A 25,453-nucleotide genomic window follows, 5' to 3' on the forward strand; every position below is an offset into this window, starting at 1 on the left:
ACGGCTATCTTGCTGGGCAGCTGAACAGCATCTCGTAAATTTATAACAAATTTAGCATGTTTAATAGGTTGGTCTAAGGAAGTTATGAATCCCCTGTTTTTTCATAATTGGCCAAAATCATGTACTACCCCAAAGCGGATCGGGAATCAGTATCTATGAATATTGACTGTTTTATTTTTAGCTAGAATACATGCTTTAGTAAGGGCAAACTATTTGGCCGCTTGAGCAGATGTTCCCGAAGGCAGAGCAAAAGCTTCCACTACCTTGAATGGAGTTACTATTGCATCACCGGCCAGGAGGGTCACATCATTTGGTCGGTCTGCTGACCCATTGGTGAAAAAGGTGATGTCTGGATTTTCTAGTGGGTGACTCAATAAATTGGGTTGAGGAGTTGTGGTGGCTTCAACCAATTGTAAATATTCATGATCATACATATGTTCTGCTTCCGAGGACGCGGGCAAGAGTGTAGCAGGGTTGACAGCTGGCGCTTGCTTGTAGGTAAAGTTGGTTTTAGAGAGGATTACTTAAAACCAGTGCGTCGAGCCACAGTAAAATGCTGCGTTGCGGATAAATTAAGCAGCAGCAAAACAGAGTGAGGAACCAATACTGTACAAGAGTGGTCGAGTACAAGGGGTACTGATTTTTCTACTATGGCCGCTGTGGCTGCTACTGCTCTTAAGCAACTTGGCATACCCTTTACCACAGCACATAGGGCCACCGGGTAATAGGCAAAGGGGTCTTTTCCCTCCTCAATGCTCTTGCACCAGGTCCCCTGTTGCAAATCACCCTGCTTCATTGTATAAAGAGTAAAGGGCTTGGCGAAATTAGGAAGTCCCAAGGCAGGGGTGCTAATCATGGCTTGTTTCAAGTACGCTTTCAGACCCAAGCCTCCGCTGTCCTTGCTGCAGCTGAAATCCCAAATACTGAACTGTCTCCTGACAGAATGGCAGCTTGTCCATTGAGACCCTATGCCCTCTTTCTGCCAGATGTGATAATAACAAAAGGGTATTCTGTTGACAAACTAGCCCTCCCTCTGAGGCTATCAATAAATTGTCATTATTTTGAGGGAATGTTGAGCCTGCAGACAACTGGCACTCGTCCAAGTCTCTTTTAATACTGTTGATTCTGATATGTAAAGGCAAATAGATATTGACTTTCTGGGTGCAGTGGTATGGAGAAAAAGGCTGAGAAAGTATCCGTTGTTGGTAGTATAGAAGACAAAATGACATTTGCGTCCGGCATCAATGGAGCAATAGTGATAACATTTTTATTGATGGCTCTGAGATCTTGCACAAACCACCACTCGTTGGGTCTTCCTACCTTTGGAATAGGGAATATAGGGGTGTTACAGGGGCTTTGTGTTCCCTTCAGCACCCCTTGCTGTAATAGTGCATTGATCACTCCCTCTCTCCCTTTTTCTGCTTCCGGTGCCAACCAGTATAGTTTTAAGCAGGGCAGGGCAACGTTCTTCTGTAACTACTCCCTATGCGCTGGGGCAGAATGTACTTTTCTAACATGATTTTTATGTTGGGCCCATAGATGTGGCAGTACCTGGGCCAGGATTCAAGGGAGTAAATGATGGCTCTCTCGGGGAGGTTGTTGTCTTTCAAATGTAGTGGGCCATTGCTCCTCTTTCCAGGTCACTTTGCCCTCCTGTTTGCCATAAAATTCTATCAGGCAATTTCGTCCATCCATTTCAATATAAATCCCATGCATTACTTTTTTCCTTTGGCCTCTTTTATCAATTCTCCTATTTGCTTTGCCTTACAGCCAATGTTAAATGGGGCTTTGAAGTTAAACCCATCCTAAAAAGGTCCCTCTGATTATAGAACATAGAACAATACAGCACAGTACAGACCCTTCGGCCCACGATGTTGCACCGAAACAAAAGCCATCTAACCTACACTATACCATTATCATCCATATCAAAAAAGGGACTAGGGATAACCCTGGGAATTACAGGCCAGTTAGTCTTACTTCGGTGGTAGGCAAAGTAATGGAAAGGGTACTGAAGGATAGGATTTCTGAGCATCTGGAAAAACACTGCATGATTAGGGATAATCAGCACGGATTTTTGAGGGGTAGGTCTTGCCTTACAAGTCTTATTGAATTCTTTGAGGAGGTGACCAAGCATGTGGATGAAGATAAAGCAGTGTTCATGGATTTTAGTAAGGCATTTGATAAGGTTCCCCATGGTAGGCTTCTGCAGAAAGTAGAAGCATGGGATAGGTGGAAATTTGGCCAGTTGGATAACGAACTGGCTAACCGATAGAAGTCAGAGAGTGGTGGTGGATGGCAAATATTCAGCCTGGATCCCAGTTACCAGTGGCATACTGCAGGGATCAGTTCTGGGTCCTCTGCTGTTTGTGATTTTCAATAATGACTTGGATGAGGGAGTTGAAGGGTGGGTCAGTAAATTTGCAGACGATACGAAGATTGGTGGAATTGTGGATAATAAGGAGGGCTGTTGTCAGCTGCAAAGAGACATAGATAGGATGCTGAGCTGGGCTGAGAAGTGGCAGATGGAGTTTAACACTGAAAAGTGTGAGGTTGTCCATTTTGGAAGGACAAATATGAATGCGGAATACAGGGTTAACGGTAGAGTTCTTGGCAATGTGGAGGAGCAGAGAGATCTTGGGATCTATGTTCATACATAGAACATAGAACGATACAGCGCAGTACAGGCCCTTCGGCCCACGATGTTGCACTGAAACAAAAGCCATCTAACCTACACTATGCCCTTATCATCCATATGCTTATCCAATAAACTTTTAAATGCCCTCAATGTTGGTGAGTTCACTACTGTTGCAGGTAGGGCATTCCACGGCCTTACCACTCTTTGCGTAAAGAACCTACCTCTGACCTCTGTCCTATATCTATTACCCCTCAGTGTCCCCTCGTGCCAGCCATTTCCATCTGCGGGAGAAGGCTCTCACTGTCCACCCTATCTAACCCCCTGATCATTTTGTATGCCTCTATTAAGCCTCCTCTTAACCTTCTTCTCTCCAACGAAAACAACCTCAAGTCCATCAGCCTTTCCTCATAAGATTTTCCCTCCATACCAGGCAACATCCTGGTAAATCTCCTCTGCACCCGCTCCAAAGCCTCCACGGCCTTCCTATAATGCGGTGACCAGAACTGTACGCAATACTCCAAATCCGGCCGTACCAGAGTTTTGTACAGCTGCAACATGACCTCATGACTCCGGAACTCAATCCCTCTACCAATTCAGGCCAACACTCCATAGGCCTTCTTCACAACCCTATCAACCTGGGTGGCAACTTTCAGGGATCTATGTACATGGACACCTAGATCCCTCTACTCATCCACACTTCCAAGAACTTTACCATTCGCCAAATATTCCGCATTCCTGTTATTCCTTCCAAAGTGAATCACCTCACACTTCTCCACATTAAACTCCATTTGCCACCTCTCAGCCCAGCTCTGCAGCTTATCTATGTCCATCTGTAACCTGCTACATCCTTCCACACTGTCGACAACACCACTGACTTTAGTGTCGTCTGCAAATTTACTCACCCACCCTTCTGCGCCCTCCTCTAGGTCATTGATAAAAATGACAAACAGCAACGGCCCCAGAACAGATCCTTGTGGTACGCCACTTGTAACTAAACTCCATTCTGAACATTTCCCATCAACCACCACCCTCTGTCTTCTTTCAGCTAGCCAATTTCTGATCCACATCTCTAAATCACCCTCAATCCCCAGCCTCCGTATTTTCTGCAATAGCCTACCGTGGGGAACCTTAACAAATGCTTTACTGAAATCCATATACACCACATCAACTGCTCTACCCTCGTCTACCTGTTCAGTCACCTTCTCAAAGAACTCGATAAGGTTTGTGAGGCATGACCTACCCTTCACAAAGCCATGCTGACTATCCCTGATCATATTATTCCGATCCAGATGATTATAAATCTTGTCTCTTATAATCCCCTCCAAGACTTTACCCACTACAGACGTGAGGCTCACCAGTCTATAGTTGCCGGGGTTGTCTCTACTCCCCTTTTTGAACAAAGGGACCACATTTGCTATCCTCCAGTCCTCTGGCACTATTCCTGCAGCCAATGATGACATAAAAATCAAAGCCAAAGGCCCAGCAATCTCTTCCCTGGCCTCCCAGAGAATCCTAGGATAAATCCCATCAGGCCCCGGGGACTTATCTAATTTCAGCCTGTCCAGAATTGCCAACACCTCTTCCCTACGTACCTCAATGCCATCTAATCTATTTACCTGGAGCTCAGCATTCTCCTCGACAACATTCTCTTTTTCCTGAGTGAATACTGACGAAAAATATTCATTTAGTATCTCGCCTATCTCTTCAGACTCCACACACAACTTCCCATCCCTGTCCTTGACTGGTCCTACTCTTACCCTAGTCATTCACTTATTCCTGACATACTATAGAAAGCTTTTGGGTTTTCCTTGATCCTACCTGCCAAAGACTTCTCATGTCCCCTCCTTGCTCGTCTTAGCTCTCTCTTAAGATCCTTCCTCGCTACCTTGTAACTATCCATCGCCCCAACTGAAACTTCACACCTCATCTTCACATAGGCCTCCTTCTTCCTCTTAACAAGAGATTCCACTTCTTTGGTAAACCACGGTTCCCTCGCTCTACGCCTGCCTCCCTGCCTGTCCGGTACGTACTTATCAAGAACACGCAGTAGCTGTTCCTTGAACAAGCTCCACTTATCCAGTGTGCCCAACACTTGCAGCCTACTTCTCCAACCTATCCCCCCCAAGTCACGTCTAATGGCATCATAATTTCCCTTCCCCAGCTATAACTCTTGCCCTGCGGTGTATACTTATTCCTTTCCATCCCTTTCCATCACTAACGTAAACGTCACCGAATTGTGGTCACTGTCCCCAAAGTGCTCTCCTACCTCCAAATCCAACATCTGGCCTGGTTCATTACCCAAAACGAAATCCAACGTGGCCTCGCCTCTTTTTGGCCTGTCAACATATTGTGTCGGGAAACCCTCCTGCACACATTGTACAAAAAACGACCCATCTAATGTACTCGAACTATATCTTTTCCAGTCAATATTTGGAAAGTTAAAGTCTCCCATAATAACTACCCTGTTATTTTCGCTCTAATGCTGGATCATCTTCGCCATCCTTTCCTCTACATCCCTGGAACTATTTGGAGGCCTATAGAAAACTCCCAACAGGATGACCTCTCCTTTCCTGTTTCTAACCTCAGCCCATACTACCTCGGAAGATGAGTCCCCATCTAGCATCCTCTCCGCCACTGTAATACTGCTCTTGACTAGCAGCGCCACACCTCCCCCTCTTTTGCCTCCTTCTCTGAGCTTACTAAAACACCTAAACCCTGGAACCTGCAACATCCATTCCTGTCCCTGCTCTATCCATGTCTCCGAAATGGCCACAACATCGAAGTCCCAGGTACCAACCCATGCTGCCAGTTCCCCTACCTTATTTCGTATACTCCTGGCATTGAAGTAGACACACTTCAAACCACCTACCTGAACACTGGCCCCCTCCTGCGACATAGAAAACATAGAACATAGAAAATACAGCACAGAACAGGCCCTTCGGCCCACGATGTTGTGCCGAACCTTTGTCCTAGATTAATCATAGATTATCATTGAATTTACAGTGCAGAAGGAGGCCATTCGGCCCTTTGAGTCTGCACCGGCTCCTGGAAAGAGCACCCTACTCAAAATCAACACCTCCACCCAACACCAAGGGCAATTTTGGACATTAAGGGCAATTTATCATTGGCCAATTCACCTAACCTGCACATCTTTGGACTGTGGGCGGAAACCAGAGCACCCGGAGGAAACCCACGCTGACACGGGGAGGACGTGCAGACTCCGCACAGACAGTGACCCAAGCCGGAATCAAACCTGGGACCCTGGAGCGGTGAAGCATTGTGCTATCCACAATGCTACCGTGCTGCCCTTAAGAACAAATAAATCTACACTATATCATTTTACCGTAATCCATGTACCTATCCAATAGCTGCTTGAAGGTCCCTAATGTTTCCGACTCAACTACTTCCACAGGCAGTGCATTCCATGCCCCCACTACTCTCTGGGTAAAGAACCTACCTCTGAAATCCCTCCTATATCTTCCACCTTTCACCTTAAATTTATGTCCCCTTGTAATGGTTTGTTCCACCCGGGGGAAAAATCTCTGACTGTCTACTCTATCTATTGCCCTGATCATCTTATAAACCTCTATCAAGTCGCCCCTCATCCTTCTCCGTTCTAATGAGAAAAGGCCTAGCACCCTCAACCTTTCCTCGTAAGACCTACTCTCCATTCCAGGCAACATCCTGGTAAATCTTCTTTGCACCTTTTCCAAAGCTTCCACATCCTTCCTAAAATGAGGCGACCAGAACTGTACACAGTACTCGAAATGTGGCCTTACCAAAGTTTTGTACAGCTGCATCATCACCTCACGGCTCTTAAATTCAATCCCTCTGTTAATGAACGCGAGCACACCATAGGCCTTCTTCACAGCTCTATCCACTTGAGTGGCAACTTTCAAAGATGTATGAACATAGACCCCAAGATCTCTCTGCTCCTCCACATTGCCAAGAACTCTACCGTTAACCCTGTATTCCGCATTCATATTTGTCCTTCCAAAATGGACAACCTCACACTTTTCAGGGTTAAACTCCATCTGCCACTTCTCAGCCCAGCTCTGCATCCTATCTATGTCTCTTTGCAGCCGACAACAGCCCTCCTCACTATCCACAACTCCACCAATCTTCGTATCGTCTGCAAATTTACTGACCCACCCTTCAACTCCCTCATCCAAGTCATTAATGAAAATCACAAACAGCAGAGGACCCAGAACTGATCCCTGCGGTACGCCACTGGTAACTGGGATCCAGGCTGAATATTTACCATCCACCACCACTCTCTGACTTCTATCTGTTAGCCAGTTCGTTATCCAACTGGCCAAATTTCCCACTATCCCATGCCTCCTTACTTTCTGCATAAGCCTACCATGGGGAACCTTATCAAATGCCTTACTAAAATCCATGTACACTACATCCACTGCTTTACCTTCATCCACATGCTTGGTCACCTCCTCAAAGAATTCAATAAGACTTGTAAGGCAAGACCTACCCCTCACAAATCCGTGCTGACTATCCCCAATCAAGCAGTGTCTTTCCAGATGCTCAGAAATCCTATCCTTCAGTACCCTTTCCATTACTTTGCCTACCACCGAAGTAAGACTAACTGGCCTGTAATTCCCAGGGTTATCCCTAGTCCCTTTTTTGAACAGGGGCACGACATTCGCCACTCTCCAATCCCCTGGTACCACCCCTGTTGACAGTGAGGACGAAAAGATCATTGCCAACGGCTCTGCAATTTCATCTCTTGCTTCCCATAGAATCCTTGGATATATCCCGTCAAGCCCGGGGGACTTGTCTATCCTCAAGTTTTTCAAAATGCCCAACACATCTTCCTTCCTAACAAGTATTTCCTCGAGCTTACCAATCTGTTTCACACTGTCCTCTCCAACAATATCGCCCCTCTCATTTGTAAATACAGAAGAAAAGTACTCGTTCAAGACCTCTCCTATCTCTTCAGACTCAATACACAATCTCCCGCCACTGTCCTTGATCGGACCTACCCTCGCTCTAGTCATTCTCATATTTCTCACATATGTGTAAAAGGCCTTGGGGTTTTCCTTGATCCTACCCGCCAAAGATTGTTCATGCCCTCTCTTTGCTCTCCTAATCCCTTTCTTCAGTTCCCTCCTGGCTATCTTGTATCCCTCCAATGCCCTGTCTGAACCTTGTTTCCTCAGCCTTACATAAGTCTCCTTTTTCCTCTTAACAAGACATTTAACCTCTCTTGTCAACCATGGTTCCCTCACTCGACCATCTCTTCCCTGCCTGACAGGGACATACATATCAAGGACACGTAGCACCTGTTCCTTGAACAAGTTCCACATTTCACTTGTGTCCTTCCCTGACAGCCTATGTTCCCAACTTATGCACTTCAATTCTTGTCTGACAACATTGTATTTACCCTTCCCCCAATTGTAAACCTTACCCTGTTGCACGTACCTATCCCTCTCCATTACTAAAGTGAAAGTCACAGAATTGTGGTCACTATCTCCAAAATGCTCCCCCACTAACAAATCTATCACTTGCCCTGGTTCATTACCCAGTACTAAATCCAATATTGCCCCTCCTCTGGTCGGACAATCTACATACTGTGTTAGAAAAGCTTCCTGGACACACTGCACAAACACCACCCCATCCAAACTATTTGATCTACAGAGTTTCCACTCAATATTTGGGAAGTTAAAGTCGCCCATGACTACTACCCTACGACTTCTGCACCTTTCCAAAATCTGTTTCCCAATCTGTTCCTCCACATCTCTGCTACTATTGGGGGGCCTATAGAAAACTCCTAACAAGGTGACTGCTCCTTTCCTATTTCCGACTTCAACCCATACTACCTCAGTAGGGTGATACTCCTCGAACTGCCTTTCTGCAGCTGTTATACTATCTCTAATTAATAATGCCACCCCCCCCACCTCTTTTACCACCCTCCCGAATCTTATTGAAACATCTATAACCAGGGACCTCCAACAACCATTTCTGCCCCTCTTCTATCCAGGTTTCCGTGATGGCCACCACATCGTAGTCCCAAGTACCGATCCATGCCTTAAGTTCACCCATCTTATTCCTGATGCTTCTTGCGTTGAAGTATACACACTTCAACCCATCTCCGTGCCTGCAAGTACTCTCCTTTGTCAGTGTTCCCTTCCCCACTGCCTCACTACACGCTTTGGCGTCCTGAATATCGGCTACCTTAGTTGCTGGACTACAAATCCGGTTCCCATTCCCCTGCCAAATTAGTTTAAACCCTCCCGAAGAGTACTAGAAAACCTCCCTCCCAGGATATTGGTGCCCGTCTGGTTCAGATGCAACCCGTCCTGCTTGTACAGGTCCCACCTTCCCCAGAATGCGCTCCAATTATCCAAATACCTGAAGCCCTCCCTCCTACACCATTCCTGCAGCCACATGTTCAGCTGCACTCTCTCCCTATTCCTAGCCTCGCTATCACGTGGCACCGGCAACAAGCCAGAGATGACAACTCTGTCTGTCCTGGCTTTTAACTTCCAGCCTAACTCCCTAAACTTGTTTATTACCTCCACACCCCTTTTCCTACCTATGTCGTTGGTACCAATGTGCACCACGACTTCTGGCTGCTCCCCCTCCCCCTTAAGGATCCTGAAGACACGATCCGAGACATCCCTGGCCCTGGCACCTGGGAGGCAACATACCTTCCGGGAGTCTCGCTCGCGACCACAGAATCTCCTATCTATTCCCCTAACCATTGAATCTCCTACAACTATTGCTTTTCTATTCTCCCCCCTTCCCTTCTGAGCCCCAGAGCCAGACTCTGTGCCAGAGACCTGGCCGCTAGTGCCTTCCCCTGATAGGTCATCCCCCCCAACAGCATCCAAAACGATATACTTGTTTTGAAGGGGAACGGCCACGAGGGATCCCTGCACTGTCTGCCTGTTTGTTTTTTTCCCCCTGACTGTAACCCAGCTATTCTTGTCCTGTACCTTGGGTGTGGTTACCTCCCTGTAACTCTTCTCAATCACCCCCTCTGCCTCCCGGATGATCCGAAGTTCATCCAGCTTCAGCTCCAGTTCCCTAACACGGTCTTTGAGGAGCTGAAGTTGGGTACACTTCCCGCAGGTATAGTCAGCGGGGACACCGGTGGTATCCCTCACCACCCACATCCTACAGGAGGAGCATGCAACTGGCCTAGCCTCCATCCCTTCTTACCTGACAGAATATAGCTGCCCTGTGGACTAACTAGATCTCCGCCCTCCGACTCTGCTCCCAGTCAGCTACACTTTCTGTAAACTCCTGGCTCTCTTCTCACTCTTTGCGGAAATGTCGGAAACAAAATGAAAGGAGCACCTTACTCCCTCCTCACCTAACTCCCTCGTCACCAAACTCTTACTATCGCACTCAAATGCACCAAATTCAGCACTCCCTCGTCACCAAACTCTTACTATCGCACTCAAATGCACCAAATTCAGCATTCCCTCGTCACCAAACTCTTACTATCGCACTCAAATGCACCAAATTCAGCACTCACTCGGTCACCAAACTCTCACTATCGCACTCAAATGCACCAAATTCAGCACTCCCTCGTCACCAAACTCTTACTATCGCACTCAAATGCACCAAATTCAGCATTCCCTCGTCACCAAACTCTCACTATCGCACTCAAATGCACCAAATTCAGCACTCAGTGCTTCTTCCCAGTCCCTCAGCGACGTCAAATCTGTGCTCCTGACCTCTCTACTCTCATTCTCCCGTACCCTAAAACTACAATCCAGGTTCCCATGCCCCTGCTGTATTAGTTTAAACCCCCCCAAAGAGCACTAACAAATCTCCCCCCCAGGATATTTGTGCCCCTCAGGTTCAGATGTAGACCATCCTGTCTGTAGAGGTCCCACCTTCCCCAGAAAGAGCCCCACTTATCCAGAAATCTGAATCCCTCCCGCCTGCACCATCCCTGTAGCCACGTGTTTAATTGCTCTCTCTCCCTATTCCTCATCTCATTATCACGTGGCACGGGCAACAACCCAGAGATAACAACTCCGTTTGTTCTCGTTCTGAGCTTCCATCCTAGCTCCCTGAAAGCCTGCCTGACATCCTTGTCCCCTTTCCTACCTATGTCGTTCGTGCCAATGTGGACCACGACTTGGGGCTGCTCCCCCTCCCCCTTAAGGACCCGGAAAACACGATCCGAGACATCACGTACCCTTGCACCTGGGAGGCAACATACCAAACGTGAGTCTCTCTCGCTCCCACAAAATCTCCTATCTGTGCCCCTGACTATTGAGTCCCCAATTACTAATGCTCTGCTCCTCTCCCCCTTCCCTTCTGAGCAACAGGGACAGACTCCGTGCCAGAGGTCCGTACCCCATGGCTTACCCCTGGTAAGTCCCCCCCCACAAGTATCCAAAGTGCTATACTTGTTTCTCAGGGGAACGACCGCAGGGGATCCCTGCACTGACTGCTTCTTCCCAGTCCCTCTTACAGTAACCCATCTATCTCCAATCTTTGGTGTAACTAATTCCCTGAAGCAGCTATCTATGACCCCCCCTGCCTTCCGAATGCTCCGAAGTTCTTCCAACTCCAGCTCCAGTTCCCTAACTCAGTCTTGGAGGAGCTGGAGATGGCTGCACTTCCTGCAGGTAAACTCAGCAGGGACACTAACGGCATCCCTCACCTCAAACATCCTGCAGGAGGAACATTGCACTCCCTTCCCTGCCATCCCTCTAAGTTTCAACCAAGATCAGGCTAACAAATGAATTTAAAAAAAAAAAATAATAATAATAATGATATAATATGGTACTTACCTCACACCAATGGGTCTTATTATTAGGTTAGAGGAGGAGGGCGGGAGGGAGACACTACACGTGTAGTGTCTCGGGTTTCCTCTCCACCAGAATTTATTGGTGAGGGGAGGGGGGGGGAAATCTTCCCAGAAGTCCGCGGGTCGAACTTCCGGTTCCCGCCTTAAAAATTTAAAAAAAATACAACAGCAAAGAGGAACAGAAACGGGACCAGGTAAGTGTTTCAAACCCAAATACTCACCCACCGGCAGCTCCTGCACTCCGCTCCCGCTGAAACTCCAAGTGCTGCTCCTGCAAGGTAAGTTATTTTAAACTTAAATACTCACCCACCGGCAGCCCCTGCACTCCGCTCCCGCCGAAACTCCAAGTGATTGCTCCTGCAAGGTAAGTAACATCTTTGAAAGTTGCCACTCAAGTGGATAGAGCTGTGAAGAAGGCCTATGGTGTGCTCGCGTTCATTAACAGAGGGATTGAATTTAAGAGCCGTGAGGTGATGATGCAGCTGTATAAAACTTTGGTAAGGCCACATTTGGAGTACTGTGTACAGTTCTGGTCGCCTCATTTTAGGAAGGATGTGGAAGCTTTGGAAAAGGTGCAAAGGAGATTTACCAGGATGTTGCCTGGAATGGAGAGTAGGTCTTACGAGGAAAGGTTGAGGGTGCTAGGCCTTTTCTCATAAGAGCAGAGAAGGATGAGGGGCGACTTGATAGAGGTTTATAAGATGATCAGGGAAATAGATCGAGTAGACAGTCAGAGACTTTTTCCCCGGGTGGAACACACCATTACAAGGGGACATAAATTTAAGGTGAAAGGTGGAAGATATAGGAGGGATGTCAGAGGTAGGTTCTTTACCCAGAGAGTAGTGGGGGCGTGGAATGCACTGCCTGTGGAAGTAGTTGAGTCGGAAACATTAGGGACCTTCAAGCAGCTTGATAGGTACATGCATTACGGGAAAATGATATAGTGTAGATTTATTTGTTCTTAAGGGCAGCACGGTAGCATTGTGGATAGCACAATTGCTTCACAGCTCCATGGTCCCAGGTTCGATTCCGGCTTGGGTCATTGTCTGTGCGGAGTCTGCACGTCCTCCCCGTGTCTGCGTGGGTTTCCTCCGGGTGCTCCGGTTTCCTCCCACAGTCCAAAGATGTGCGGGTTAGGTGAATTGGCCAATGATAAATTGCCCTTAATGTCCAAATTGCCCTTGGTGTTGGGTGGAGGTGTTGAGTTTGGGTGGGGTGCTCTTTCCGGGGGCTGGTGCAGACTCGGGGGCCGAGTGGCCTCCTTCTGCGCTGTGGGTTCGATGATAATCTATGATTAATCTAGGACAAAGGTTCGGCACAACATCGTGGGCCGAAGGGCCTGTTCTGTGCTGTATTTTCTATGTTCTATGTTCTATAAGGTCTTCCCTCCATACCAGGCAACATTATGGTAAATCTCCTCTGCACCCTTTCCAATGCTTCCACATCCTTCCTATAATGTGGCGAACAGAATTGCACGCAATACTCCAAATGCGGCCCGACCAGAGTTTTGTACAGCTGCAACATGACCTCATGGCTCCGAAACTCAATCCCTCTACCAATAAAAGCTAACACACCGTACGCCTTCTTAACAACCCTCTCAACCTGGGTGGCAACTTTCAGGGATCTATGTACATGGACACCGAGATCTCTCTGCTCATCCACACTGCCAAGAATCTTACCATTAGCCCACTACTCTGTCTTCCTGTTATTCCTTCCAAAATGAATCACCTCACACTTTTCTGCATTAAACTCCATTTGCCACCTCTCAACCCAGCGCTGCAGATTATCCATGTCCCTCTGTAACTTGTAACATCCTTCCGCACTGTCCACAACTCCACCGACTTTAGTGTCATCTGCAAATTTACTCACCCATCCTTCTACGCCCTCCTCCAGGTCATTTATAAAAATGACAAACAGCAGTGGCCCCAAAACGTATCCTTGTGGTACACCACTCGTAACTGGACTCCAGTCTGAACATTTCCCATCAACCACCACCCTTTGTCTTCTTCCAGCTAGCCAATTTCTGATCCAATTCTGTGCCTTTCACTTTGGTAATGGAGAGGGATAGGTGCGTGCAACAGGGCAAGGTTTACAATTGGGGGAAGGGTAAATACGATGCTGTCAGACAAGAACTGAAGTGCATAAGTTGGGAACATAGGCTGTCAGGGAAGGACACAATTGAAATGTGGAACATGTTCAAGGAACAGATACTACGTGTCCTTGATATTATGTCCCTGTCAGTCAGGGAAGAAATGGTCGAGTGAGGGAACCATGGTTGACAAGAGAGGTTGAATGTCTTGTTAAGTGGAGGAAGGATACTTATGTAAGGCTGAGGAAACAAGGTTCAGACAGGGCGCTCGAGGGGTACAAGATAGCCAGGAGGGAACTGAAGAAAGGGATTAGGAAAGCTAAAAGAGGGCATGAAAAATCTTTGGCGAGTAGGATCAAGAAAACCCCCAAGGCCTTTTACACATATGTGAGAAATATGGGAATGACTAGAGCGATGGTAGGTCCGATCAAGGACGTGGATAAAGGTAAAGCAGTGCATGTAGTGTACATGGATTTTAGTAAGGCATTTGATAAGGTTCCCATGGTAGGCTTATGCAGAAAGTAAGGAGGCATGGGATAGTGGGAAATTTGGCCAGTTGGATAATGAACTGGCTAACCGATAGAAGTCAGAGAGTGGAGGTGGATGGCAAATATTCAGCCTGGAGCCCAGTTCCCAGTGGCGTACCGCAGGGATCAGTTCTGGGTCCGCTGCTGTTTGTGATTTTCATTAATGACTTGGATGAGGGAGTTGAAGGGTGGGTCAGTAAATTTGCAGACGATATGAAGATTGGTGGAGTTGTGGATAGTGAGGAGGGCTCTTGGCGGCTGGAAAGAGACATAGAAAGGATGCAGAGTTGGGCTGAGAAGTGGCAGATGGAGTTTAACCCTGAAAAGTGAGAGGTTGTCCATTTTGGAAGGACAAATATGAATGCGGAATACAGGGTTAACGGTAGGGTTCTTGGCAATGTGGAGGAGCAGCGAGATCTTGTGGTCTATGTTCATAGATCTTTGAAAGTTGTCACTCAAGTGGATAGAGCTGTGAAGAAGGCCTATGGTGTGCTAGCGTTCATTAGCAGAGGGATTGAATTTAAGAGCCATGAGGTGATGATGCAGCTGTACAAAACCTTGGTAAGGCCACATTTGGAGTACTGTGTGCTGTTCTGGTCGCCTCATTTTAGGAAGGCTGTGGAAGCTTTGGAAAAGGTGCAAAGAAGATTTACCAGGATGTTGCCTGGAATGGAGAGTAGGTCTTACGAGGAAAGGTTGAGGGTGCTAGGCCTTTTCTCATTAGAACGGAGAAGGATGAAGGGCGATTTGATAGAGGTTTATAAGATGATCAGGGGAATAGATAGAGTAGACAGTCAGAGACTTTTTCCTCGGGTGGAACAAACTATTACAAGGGGACATAAATTTAAGGTGAATGGTGGAAGATATAAGGGGGATGTCAGAGGTAGATTCTTTACCCAGAGAGTAGTGGGGGCATGGAATACACTGCCTGTGGAAGTAGTTGAGTCGGAAACATTAGGGACCTTCAAACGGTTATTGGATAGGTACATGGATTACGGTTGAATGCTGGGGTGTAGATTGATTTGTTCTTAATCTAGGACAAAAGTTCGGCACAACTTCGTAGGCCGGAGGGCCTGTTCTGTGCTGTATTTTCTATGTTCTATGTTAAGTGGGGAGAAGATGAAATATGAGTGCAAGCTAGCTAGTAATATAAAGGAAGATGGGAAGAGTTTTTTTCAATATATAAAAGGTAAGAGAGAGGCAAAAATAGACATTGGACCATTGGAAAATGTGGCTGGAGAAGTAATAATAGGAAACAGAGAAATGGCAGAGGAACTGAATAGTTACTTTACATCAGTCTTCACCGTGGAAGACACCAGTGGGATAACAGAGCTCCAGGAGAATCAGGGGGCAGAGGTGAGTGCAGTGACCATCACTAAGGAGAAGGTTCTGTGGAAACTGTAAGGTCTGAAGGTGGATAAATCACCTGGACCGGATGGACCACACCCCAGGGTTTTAAACAAAATAGCTGAGGAGATTGTGGAGGCATTGGTGGTGATTTTTCAGGAATCACTGGAGGCAGGAAGGGTCTCAGACGACTGGAAAGTGGCTAATCTAACACCACTGTTTAAGAAGGGAGGGAGGCAGAATATGGGAAATTATAGGCCGGTTAGCCTGACTTCGGTCATTCGTAAGATTTTAGAGTCCATTATTAAAGATGAGATTGCAAACTACTTGGAAGTGCATGGTAGAATAGGACCGAGTCAGCATGGCTTTGTCAAAGGGAGGTAATGTCTGACAAATCTGTTAGAGTTCTTTGAGGAGGTAACGGAAGTTAGACAAAGGAGAACCAGTGGACGTGATTTATTTAGATTTCCAGAAGGACTTTGACAAAGTACCTGTAGGAATATGTAGTTGATGGGATCTTAACCTGTCGAACTACGCCAAGTTGGGGGAAGCTTAGTTGATGAATCAAAGTACTGGCGCAATACGACAAGTTGTAAGATTTGTACTATTTCTGGACTATGCCAAGTTGTTGGATTCCTAGTATTATTTGACTGTGTAAAGTTGAAGGAATTTATATCATCTCTGCTATTCGGTTACCAGTAGCACTTTGCGAATACTGGGACTCAGCAGAAATTTGCAGTATAAACTTCTCAGGTGCCAAAAAGAATTGTTTTATTTGTAGTCGCTTGTTTACAATTTGAAAGTCATTTAAAAGGCAATTCGTAGACAATTCGAAGCTTTCAGAGAATTACAGACATTATCTTTTTTGCTTAGGCAGACAGCTCGGAAGAAACTTTTAAAAGGTCAAAGTCTGGCAATGAAACATGAAGAGAGAGAGAGAACTAATCTTCAGCTAAACTCAAACTCAAAGTCAAAATAGACTAACAGACTGACAGAACCCCCAAAAGACATCTCAGAGACTATTAAGGACAAAACTGACCAAACTAACAGAAAGACAACACAACACAAAGACACTACAGAAAGACTCACTGACAGAATCAAAGACAGAAATTAAGGACAGACAACACAAAAGACAACACCCTAAAATGGCAGGGGGAAACTTTTCAGTTATACACTTTCATATCTGTCTTAAGTCATCTAATCACACCCCAATATAATCCTAATTGGTTTGGGTTAAACTCAAACACATTTGATTTGATGGCAAGCCGTCCATCTTCAATGTGCAACATCAGCTTTTTAATTGTTTCATGTCTACATGTTATGGAATGTGATATTCTGCTGATCTTTACCAGCAATAGACTGGTTTTTAAGCGAGCTTAGCTGATATCTGCATTGTGGACAATGGTGCCTTCATGTTGCTATGGTATTCAGTCCTTGTCCTTGACAATTAGCACAAGCAGTGTCAAATTGTTTTGTAACTGTGCTGTTATAATCTATAATGGAATTTTATGCTGTTTCATGTATCATGTTGAAGATCTGAATTTATGTGTACTAAAATTCTCATTTTTAAAATGAGTATTTAAACGGCTATCTTTTACCTATACTAGTTGTATTCGAAATACCTGGCTTCTACAGTACCGCATAGGAGACTGTTAAATAAGTTAAGAGCCTATGGTGTTAATGGTAAGATCCTGGCATGGATAGAGGATTGGCTGACTGGCAGAGCGCAAAGAGTGGGAATAAAGGGGGCTTTTTCAGGCTGGCAGCCGGTGACTAGTGGTGTGCCTCAGGGGTCAGTGCTGGGACCACAACTTTTCACAATACACATTAATGACCTGGAAGAAAGAACTGAAGGCACTGTTAACAAAGAACAAAGAACAAAGAAATGTACAGCACAGGAACAGGCCCTTCGGCCCTCCAAGCCCGTGCCGACCATGCTGCCCGACTAAACTACAATCTTCTACACTTCCTGGGTCCGTATCCTTTTATTCCCATCCTATTCATATATTTGTCAAGATGCCCCTTAAATGTCCCTATCGTCCCTGCTTCCACCACCTCCTCCGGTAGCGAGTTCCAGGCACCCACTACCCTCTGCGTAAAAAACTTGCCTCGTACATCTACTCTAAACCTTGCCCCTCTCACCTTAAACCTATGCCCCCTAGTAATTGACCCCTCTACCCTGGGGAAAAGCCTCTGACTATCCACTCTGTCTATGCCCCTCATAATTTTGTATACCTCTATCAGGTCTCCCCTCAACCTCCTTCGTTCCAGTGAGAACAAACCGAGTTTATTCAACCGCTCCTCATAGCTAATGCCCTCCATACTAGGCAACATTCTGGTAAATCTCTTCTGCACCCTCTCTAAAGCCTCCACATCCTTCTGGTAGTGTGGCGACCAGAATTGAACACTATACTCCAAGTGTGGCCTAACTAAGGTTCTATACAGCTGCAACATGACTTGCCAATTCTTATACTCAATGCCCCGGCCAATGAAGGCAAGCATGCCGTATGCCTTCTTGACTACCTTCTCCACCTGTGTTGCCCCTTTCAATGACCTGTGGACCTGTACTCCTAGATCTCTTTGACTTTCAATACTCTTGAGGGTTCTACCATTCACTGTATATTCCCTACCTGCATTAGACCTTCCAAAATGCATTACCTCACATTTGTCCGGATTAAACTCCATCTGCCATCTCTCCGCCCAAGTCTCCAGACAATCTAAATCCTGCTGTATCCTCCGACAGTCCTCATCGCTATCCGCAATTCCACCAACCTTTGTGTCGTCTGCAAACGGTTTGCAGATGATACAAAGATCTGTAGAGGGACAGGTGGTATTGAGGAAGCAAGTGGGCTGCAGAAGGACTTGGACAGGCTAGGAGAGTGGGAAATGAAGTGGCAGATGAAATACAATGTGGAAAAGTTTGAGGGTAAGGAGAAATGGAGGCATAGACTATTTTCTAAATGGGGAAATGCTTAGGAAATCAGAAGCACAAAGAGACTTGGGAAGTCCTTGTTTTTTGTTTAATAATTTTAGAGCACCCAATTCAGTTTTTCCAATTAAGGGGCAATTTAGCGTGGCCAATCCATCTAGCCGCACATCTATTAGGTTGTGGGGACGCAACCCACGCAAACACGGGGAGAATGTACAAACTCCACACGGACACTGACCCAGAGCCGGGATCGAACCTGGGACCTCGGCGCCATGAGGCAGCAGGGCTAACCGACTGTGCCACCATGTTGCCCTTTGGGAGTCCTTGTTCACAATTCTCTTAAGGTTAACGTGCAGGTTCAGTCGGCAGTTAGGAAGGCAAATGCAATGTTATCATTCATGTCGAGAGCGCTTGAATACAGACCAGGGATGTACTTTTGAGGCTATATAAGGCTCAGGTCAGACCTCATTTGGAGTATTGTGAACAGTTTTGGGTCGCGTATCTAAGGAAGGATGTGCTGGCCTTGGAAAGGGTGCAGAGGAGATTTACCAGAATGTTGCCTGGTGTGGAGGAAAGATCTTATGAGGAAAGGCTGAGGGACTTGAGGCTGTTTTCGTTAGAGAGAAGAAGGTTAAGAGGTGACTTAATTGAGGCATACAAGATGATCAGAGGATTGGATAGGGTGGACAGTGAGAGCCTTTTTCCTCGGATGGTGATGTCTAGCACAAGGGGACATAGCTTTAAATTGAGGGGAGATAGATATAAGACAGATGTCAGAGGTAGGTTCTTTACTCAGAGAGTAGTAAGGGCGTGGAATGCCCTGCCTGCAACAGTAGTGGACACGCCAACACGAAGGGCATTCAAATGGTCATTGGATAGACATATGGACGATAAGGGAATAGTGTAGATGAGCTTTAGAGTGGTTTCACAGGTTGGCGCAACATCGAGGGCCGAAGGGCCTGTACTGCGCTGTAATGTTCTATGTTCTATGTACTCGTTGGAGTTTAGAAGGATGAGGGGGGATCTTATTGAAACTTACAGGATACTGTGAGGCCTGGATAGCGTGGACGTGTAGAGGATGTTTCCACTTGTAGGAAAAACTAGAAGCAGTGGACACAATCTCATACTAAAGGGACGATCCTTTAAAACAGATGAGGAGGAATTTCTTCAGCCAGAGAGTGGTGAATCTGTGGAACGCTTTGCCGCAGAAGGCTGTGGAGGCCAAATCACTGAGTGTCTTTAAGATAGAGATAGATAGGTTCTTGATCAATAAGGGGATCAGGGGTTATGGGGAGAAGGCAGGAGAATGGGGATGAGAAAAATATCAGCCATGATTGAATGGCGGAGCAGACTTGATGGGCCTAATGAGCTCTGCTCCTATGTCTATGGTCTTATGGTCTTCTGCTGCCTCATTGCTCCAGGGGTTCCATTCCAGCCTTGGGTTACTGTCTGTGTGGAGTTTGCACTATCTCCCCCATGTCTGTGTGGGTTTCCTCAGGGTGCTCTGATTTCCTCCAACAGTGCAAAGATGTGCAGGCAAGGTGGATTGGTCATGTTAAATTGCCTCTTACTGTCCAGGGACGTGGTGGTTAGGTTAAGGGATTATTGGGATGGGGCAGGAGAGTGGGCTTGGGTGGAGTGCTCTTTCAGAGATTTGGTGCAGACTCGGTGGACCAAATGGCCTTCCTCCTTTAGGAATTCCATGATTCTATGATTGAGGTTCCTGTCTGGTGTCCTAGAAAATGTTGGGGTCTGGCCAAGGATCTTAATAGTATCTGCCCAACATGGCCATCATGTATTACTGGTTTAGGTGACAGTATTGACAGCTGAAGCGGAGGGTAGTAAGCTGGATATCCTGAGGAATCTGGTAACAATGTGATTCACCAAAATTAATGGAAGCAAAATAACAGTGTAAGAGAAGTAACAGCACCAAAGTTTGACCAATTCCCATTCAAGGGTTTTAAACAAAGCAGGTGAGAATGTTGCAGATACCTTAACTATAATCTTCCAAATTTAGGAATCATTCCTTTAGAATGGAAAATTGCACTTTATTCTACTCTTTAAGAACGGTGATGGAAACCAGGGAATTATAGACCAAGTGGTCCAATATTTGTTGTCAGAAGATTTCTAGTGTGATAGTGACTGAACACAAAGACATTTTCAGTTCAAAGGAGAGAGTTGTCGTGCCTGATAGATTTGATTGAATTTTTGAAGAGGTGAATAAAGTTATTTTGGACTTCCAGGAGGCACTTGATAAAGCTCCCCATAAGAGACTGTTAGCTAAAGTTGAATCCCATGGAATTTAACCCAGGTTATTGACTGGTTGGGAAACGAGCAGAATGGAAAAGGTCAGAGAGTAGGGCTAATGGCAAGTACTCCAATAGGCTGGGTGTGACTCACGATGTCCAAGCAAGAACGTGTGGGATCCTCAATTGTTCACAGTATTTACTAGTGAAGGAGATAATCATTTGCCAATGGCAGAAAGATAGGTGACATTGTAAGGTTTGAAGACAGAAGCATAAAATTACAAAGAAATATTCATAGTTTAAGTGAATGGACAAAGTGGCAAAGGATTTCAGTGTGGACAAATGAGGTCAATCTGGACCGAAACAATATAGGACAGAGTACTTTCAAAATGCTGAAAAACCAGAAATAGAGCAGGAGCAAAGAGACTTGGGGTCCAGGTACAGAAAATGAACAAACAGGTGACTGGAATATTGGCCGATTTACTAGGGGGCTAGAAGACAAGGAGGTAGACATCGGCTTCAGATATACCCTGGTTAGATCACTTCTGGAGTTTCTGTGAGCAGTTCTGGTAATGTGAGGTAATGCATTTTGGAAGGTCTAATGCAGGTAGGGAATATACAGTGAATGGTAGAACCCTCAAGAGTATTGAAAGTCAAAGAGATCTAGGAGTACAGGTCCACAGGTCACTGAAAGGGGCAACACAGGTGGAGAAGGTAGTAAAGAAGGCATACGGCATGCTTGCCTTCATTGGCCGGGGCATTGAGTATAAGAATTGGCAAGTCATGTTGCAGCTGTATAGAACCTTAGTCACTTGGAGTATAGTGTTCAATTCTGGTCGCCACACTACCAGAAGGATGTGGAGGCTTTAGAGAGGGTGCAGAAGAGATTTACCAGAATGTTGCCTGGTATGGAGGGCATTAGCTATGAGGAGCGGTTGAATAAACTCGGTTTGTTCTCACTGGAACGAAGGAGGTTGAGGGGCGACCTGATAGAGGTCTACAAAATTATGAGGGGCATAGACAGAGTGGATAGTCAGAGGCTTTTCCCCGGGGTAGAGGGGTCAATTACTAGGGGGCATAGGTTTAAGGTGAGAGGGGCAAGGTTTAGAGGATGTACGAGGCAAGTATTTTACGCCGAGGGTAGTGGGTGCCTGGAACTCGCTACCGGAGGAGGTGGTGGAAGCAGAGACGATAGTGACATTTAAGGGGCATCTTGACAAATACATGAATGGATAATGAATACAATATATGGACCCAGGAAGTGTAGAAGATTGTAGTTTAGTCGGGCATCATGGTTGGCACGGGCTTGGAGGGCCGAAGGGCCTGTTCCTGTGCTGTACATTTCTTTGTTCTTTGTTCTTTGTTCTGGATACCACACCTTCGGAAGGCTATGCTGATCTGAGGGGGACATGGAAATTATTACCACTGCTTGGGTGGTTGAATAAAAGGGCATAGTCAGGAGTGAATTTAGGAAACATTCCGACATTGGCGGCACAGTGGTTAGCACTGTTGCTTTACAGCACCAGGGACCCAGGTTCAATTTCAGCCTTGGGTGACTGTGTGAAGTTTGCATTTTCTCCCAGTGTCTGCATGGATTTCCCTTGGGTCCTCCGGTTTCCTCCCACTGAAACAGTCCCGGGCCCAACAGAAGGCCACATGATGCTCATGCCACGGATTTACCTGAGCTGGCTCCAGCCGATCATGTTCGCGTCCAGTTGCCTGAGGGCGGTTGGTCAGCCACAGCTGTTGGTGTCAAACCAGTTGCCCCGAGGCAGCGATCCCACCTCTCCACGTGCAGGCGGCTCCTGATCCACCTCTGTGGTGATCAACAAGAATTTGTCGTCCGCCACAAAGACTGAATCTGTAGACTTATCTTTTGTAAATGTTTGTGACTGAATCCATCGACTTAACTCTTGTAAATATTGCTTAGTTTGCCATGTGTCTGCACTATCGACACCTTCCCATGTATATACGTTTGTTCAATCACCGTTTGTATATAGTCAGGCATATATTTAACTAAAAAAAAAGGAGATGTCATAATATCCACTCATGTATATAATGAGATGTAGACAGGCAGTGATTGACACATAGGATGACCAGTAAGCATACAACACAGTGCAGCCAATCACCAGACAGGACACTACCACTATAAAGCCAGAGGGCACTAGGTTTCCCGCTCTCTCGGGACCCAGCTACTGAGACAGTCAGAGTCCATGAGCTAGCACAGTGCAAACACCATGCGGTAGCTAATAAGTCTGGTCAGGCTATTACAAGGTCACTAGTCAGATCAGTATAGTGTTGACCCACAGCTGAATATGTACAGCAGTTCATCTAGTTGAATAAAATAGTGTTGGATCTTCTCCTGTGTTAGACGTCTGTTACTAACTTCACTGCATCGAGTGCAGTCCACATCGAACCAACCTGACTAACACATCACACAAATGGCAATTGATGGCAGGTCAATAGTTAATTTTAAATCTGATTTGAAAGAGGTAGAAATGTGATGGGTTGAAATGAAAGTCATAGACCCAGAGGGCCATAAGCTGCTCTCCCCTTTGACTATTCGGTGAAAATTGGGAGCAAGGAAAAATGCTTCAAGGGAGAGATCAAAGTGTCACAGTGAATAATGGAACAGACTGGAGACTGAATGACCTCCTGTTCCCATACTGTTCTGGACATGTAATCAGTTTACAGTTTTGGAGAGTGAAGTGTAACTAAATATTTATTCAATTTGTTGTAGGGTGACATAGGCCTAGAAGCCTATCACATTGCAAAAGTAATGACAACTTCAGAGAGAGCGTAAGTGCAAAGCTTTATCTAAAATGTTCTTCTGTAATATTCCTTTGACACAATAATTTGTTCCAAGTTTGTGTCAGTCTGTTACTTTTTGTCTACTTCTCACAGGTACTTGAGTGTTCTGACGTTCCTACACACAGTGAGTACCAACTTGTTTTTAACTGCTTTGTTTACACTGTGCTCTTGTTTCTGGCTATGTGCATTATAGAAGCTCAGTGTGAAACATACCTGGTCTCCCCTCATGATCCCTCCCCTATGTCCCACACCTCACTGTGATCCCCCTTGCTATCTGCTGCCCCAACTTCCAACACCTCTCCCAAGTCCTTGCTGCCTTGTTTGCAGTGAGTGGAGTTGGGAGAGGGGCAACTTGGTGTGGTAAGTGGGATGGCGAGGGAGTTGGGGCTGGTGAGGGGTTCGCGATAGTGAGTTGGACATAGGCAACTATGGAACACATTGGTGACTATGATGTGACTATGACCATAGTCCATGGTTGTGGGGTCAATTAATGCAGCCAAACATGAATGGGGATGAATCATGTCATGAAGGAGTTTGTACAAGAATTGGTTCTGGAGATTATATTCCTGTACTCGCCTCTGTTTAAATATTAAATCATTGCTTAATTTCAGTTTCTCATTATGTCATTCTGAGTATGTCTCTATTACTTTGAAGAGTTATATTAAGATATGGGCGATTGTTCTTCCTACAGGATTTCAGGGAAGCTGTTGCGTGTGTTGTAGGGGGTGAAACTTGTCCGGTGATGGAACAGGAAGGAGTCACTCGAATCCTGTGTGAGGTCAGCGAGCTGTACGAGCTTCACCAGGAAATATTGAGGGAACTGGAGCAGAGCATCACCCAATGGTACAACAATAATTCCGTGTACATTCTCAATGTTGACTGGAAACCACACAGTGGCTCAAAAAACTGTTGATCTGTTTGAAGAAAAGATCTTGCATTTTGTGGAAAGCTGATTGCCAGACATCAGTGAGGTTCACGAACAAACGCCACATCACACGCTCCCTCCCCGGTCATGCAGACCCTTACCCCCAGTCACACAGACCTTTCCCCGCAGTCACAGAGACCCCGTCCTCTGGTCACACGGCCCCGCCCCGTCACACGGCCCTTCCCTGTCGCGGCCCCTCCCCTATCACTCAGCCCCTCCCCATCACCCGGCCCGGCCCGGCCCGGCCCGGCCCCCCCCCCCCCCCCGTCACACAGCCCCTCACCGTCACACAGCCCCTCACCGTCACCCAGCCCGCCCCTCACACAGCCCCTCCCCGTCACACAGCCCGTCTGTGGTTGCAGAGCCCGCCCATCACACAGACCATCCCCGTCACACAGCCACTCCCCGGGACACAGCCCCTCCCCGTCACACAGCCACTCCCCGAGACACAGCCCGCCTCTCACACAGACCCTCCCCGTCACACAGCCACTCCCCGAGACACAGCCCGCCCCTCACACAGCCCCACCCCGTCACACAGCCCGTCTGTGGTCGCAGAGCCCGCCCATCACACAGCCCCTCCCCGTCACACAGCACCTCCCCGAGACACAGCCCGCCCCTCACACAGCCCCTCCCCGTCACACAGCCCGTCTGTGGTCGCAGAGCCCGCCCATCACACAGACCCTCCCCGTCACACAGCCACTCCCCGAGACACAGCCCCTCCCCCTCACACAGTCCCTCCCCGTCACACGGCACGTCCCTCACACGGCACGCCCCTCACACGGCCCCTCCCCTCACATGGCCCCTCCCCGTCACACGGCCCCTCCCTCTCACACAGCCACTCCCCGTCACACAGCACCTCCCCGAGACACAGACCCTCCCCCTCACACAGCCACTCCCCGTCACACGGCCCCTCCCCGTCACACAGCCACTCCCCGTCACACAGCCATTCCCCGCCACACAGTCCCTCCCCGTCACACAGTCCCTCCCCGCCACACAGTCCCTCCCCGTCACACAGTCCCTCCCCGTCACACAGCCACTCCGCCTCACACAGCCACTCCCCGTCACACAGCCATTCCCCGCCACACAGTCCCTCCCCGTCACACAGTCCCTCCCGTCACACAGCTACTCCGCCTCACACAGCCACTCCCCGTCACAC

At 47.0% G+C, this 25,453-nt stretch overlaps 2 protein-coding genes across 2 annotated transcripts in view; one reads left to right on the forward strand and one right to left on the reverse strand.

Moving 5' to 3' along the window:
* LOC140388201 (FYVE, RhoGEF and PH domain-containing protein 5-like) overlaps window positions 1-25,453 on the reverse strand; it is a 1,404,405-nt gene that overhangs the window by 1,031,521 nt on the left and 347,431 nt on the right. The gene's annotated exons all lie outside the window — the stretch shown is intronic.
* LOC140388202 (FYVE, RhoGEF and PH domain-containing protein 5-like) overlaps window positions 1-25,453 on the forward strand; it is a 107,020-nt gene that overhangs the window by 40,504 nt on the left and 41,063 nt on the right. The window contains exons 3-5 of the mRNA XM_072471983.1: window positions 23,302-23,360; window positions 23,466-23,496; window positions 24,064-24,215. Coding sequence (XP_072328084.1) covers window positions 23,302-23,360; window positions 23,466-23,496; window positions 24,064-24,215 — 242 coding nt within the window. The remainder of the gene's footprint in view (window positions 1-23,301; window positions 23,361-23,465; window positions 23,497-24,063; window positions 24,216-25,453) is intronic.

The sequence above is a fragment of the Scyliorhinus torazame genome, chromosome 13 (genome assembly GCF_047496885.1).
Source record: "Scyliorhinus torazame isolate Kashiwa2021f chromosome 13, sScyTor2.1, whole genome shotgun sequence".
NCBI classification, from domain to species: Eukaryota; Metazoa; Chordata; class Chondrichthyes; order Carcharhiniformes; family Scyliorhinidae; genus Scyliorhinus; species Scyliorhinus torazame.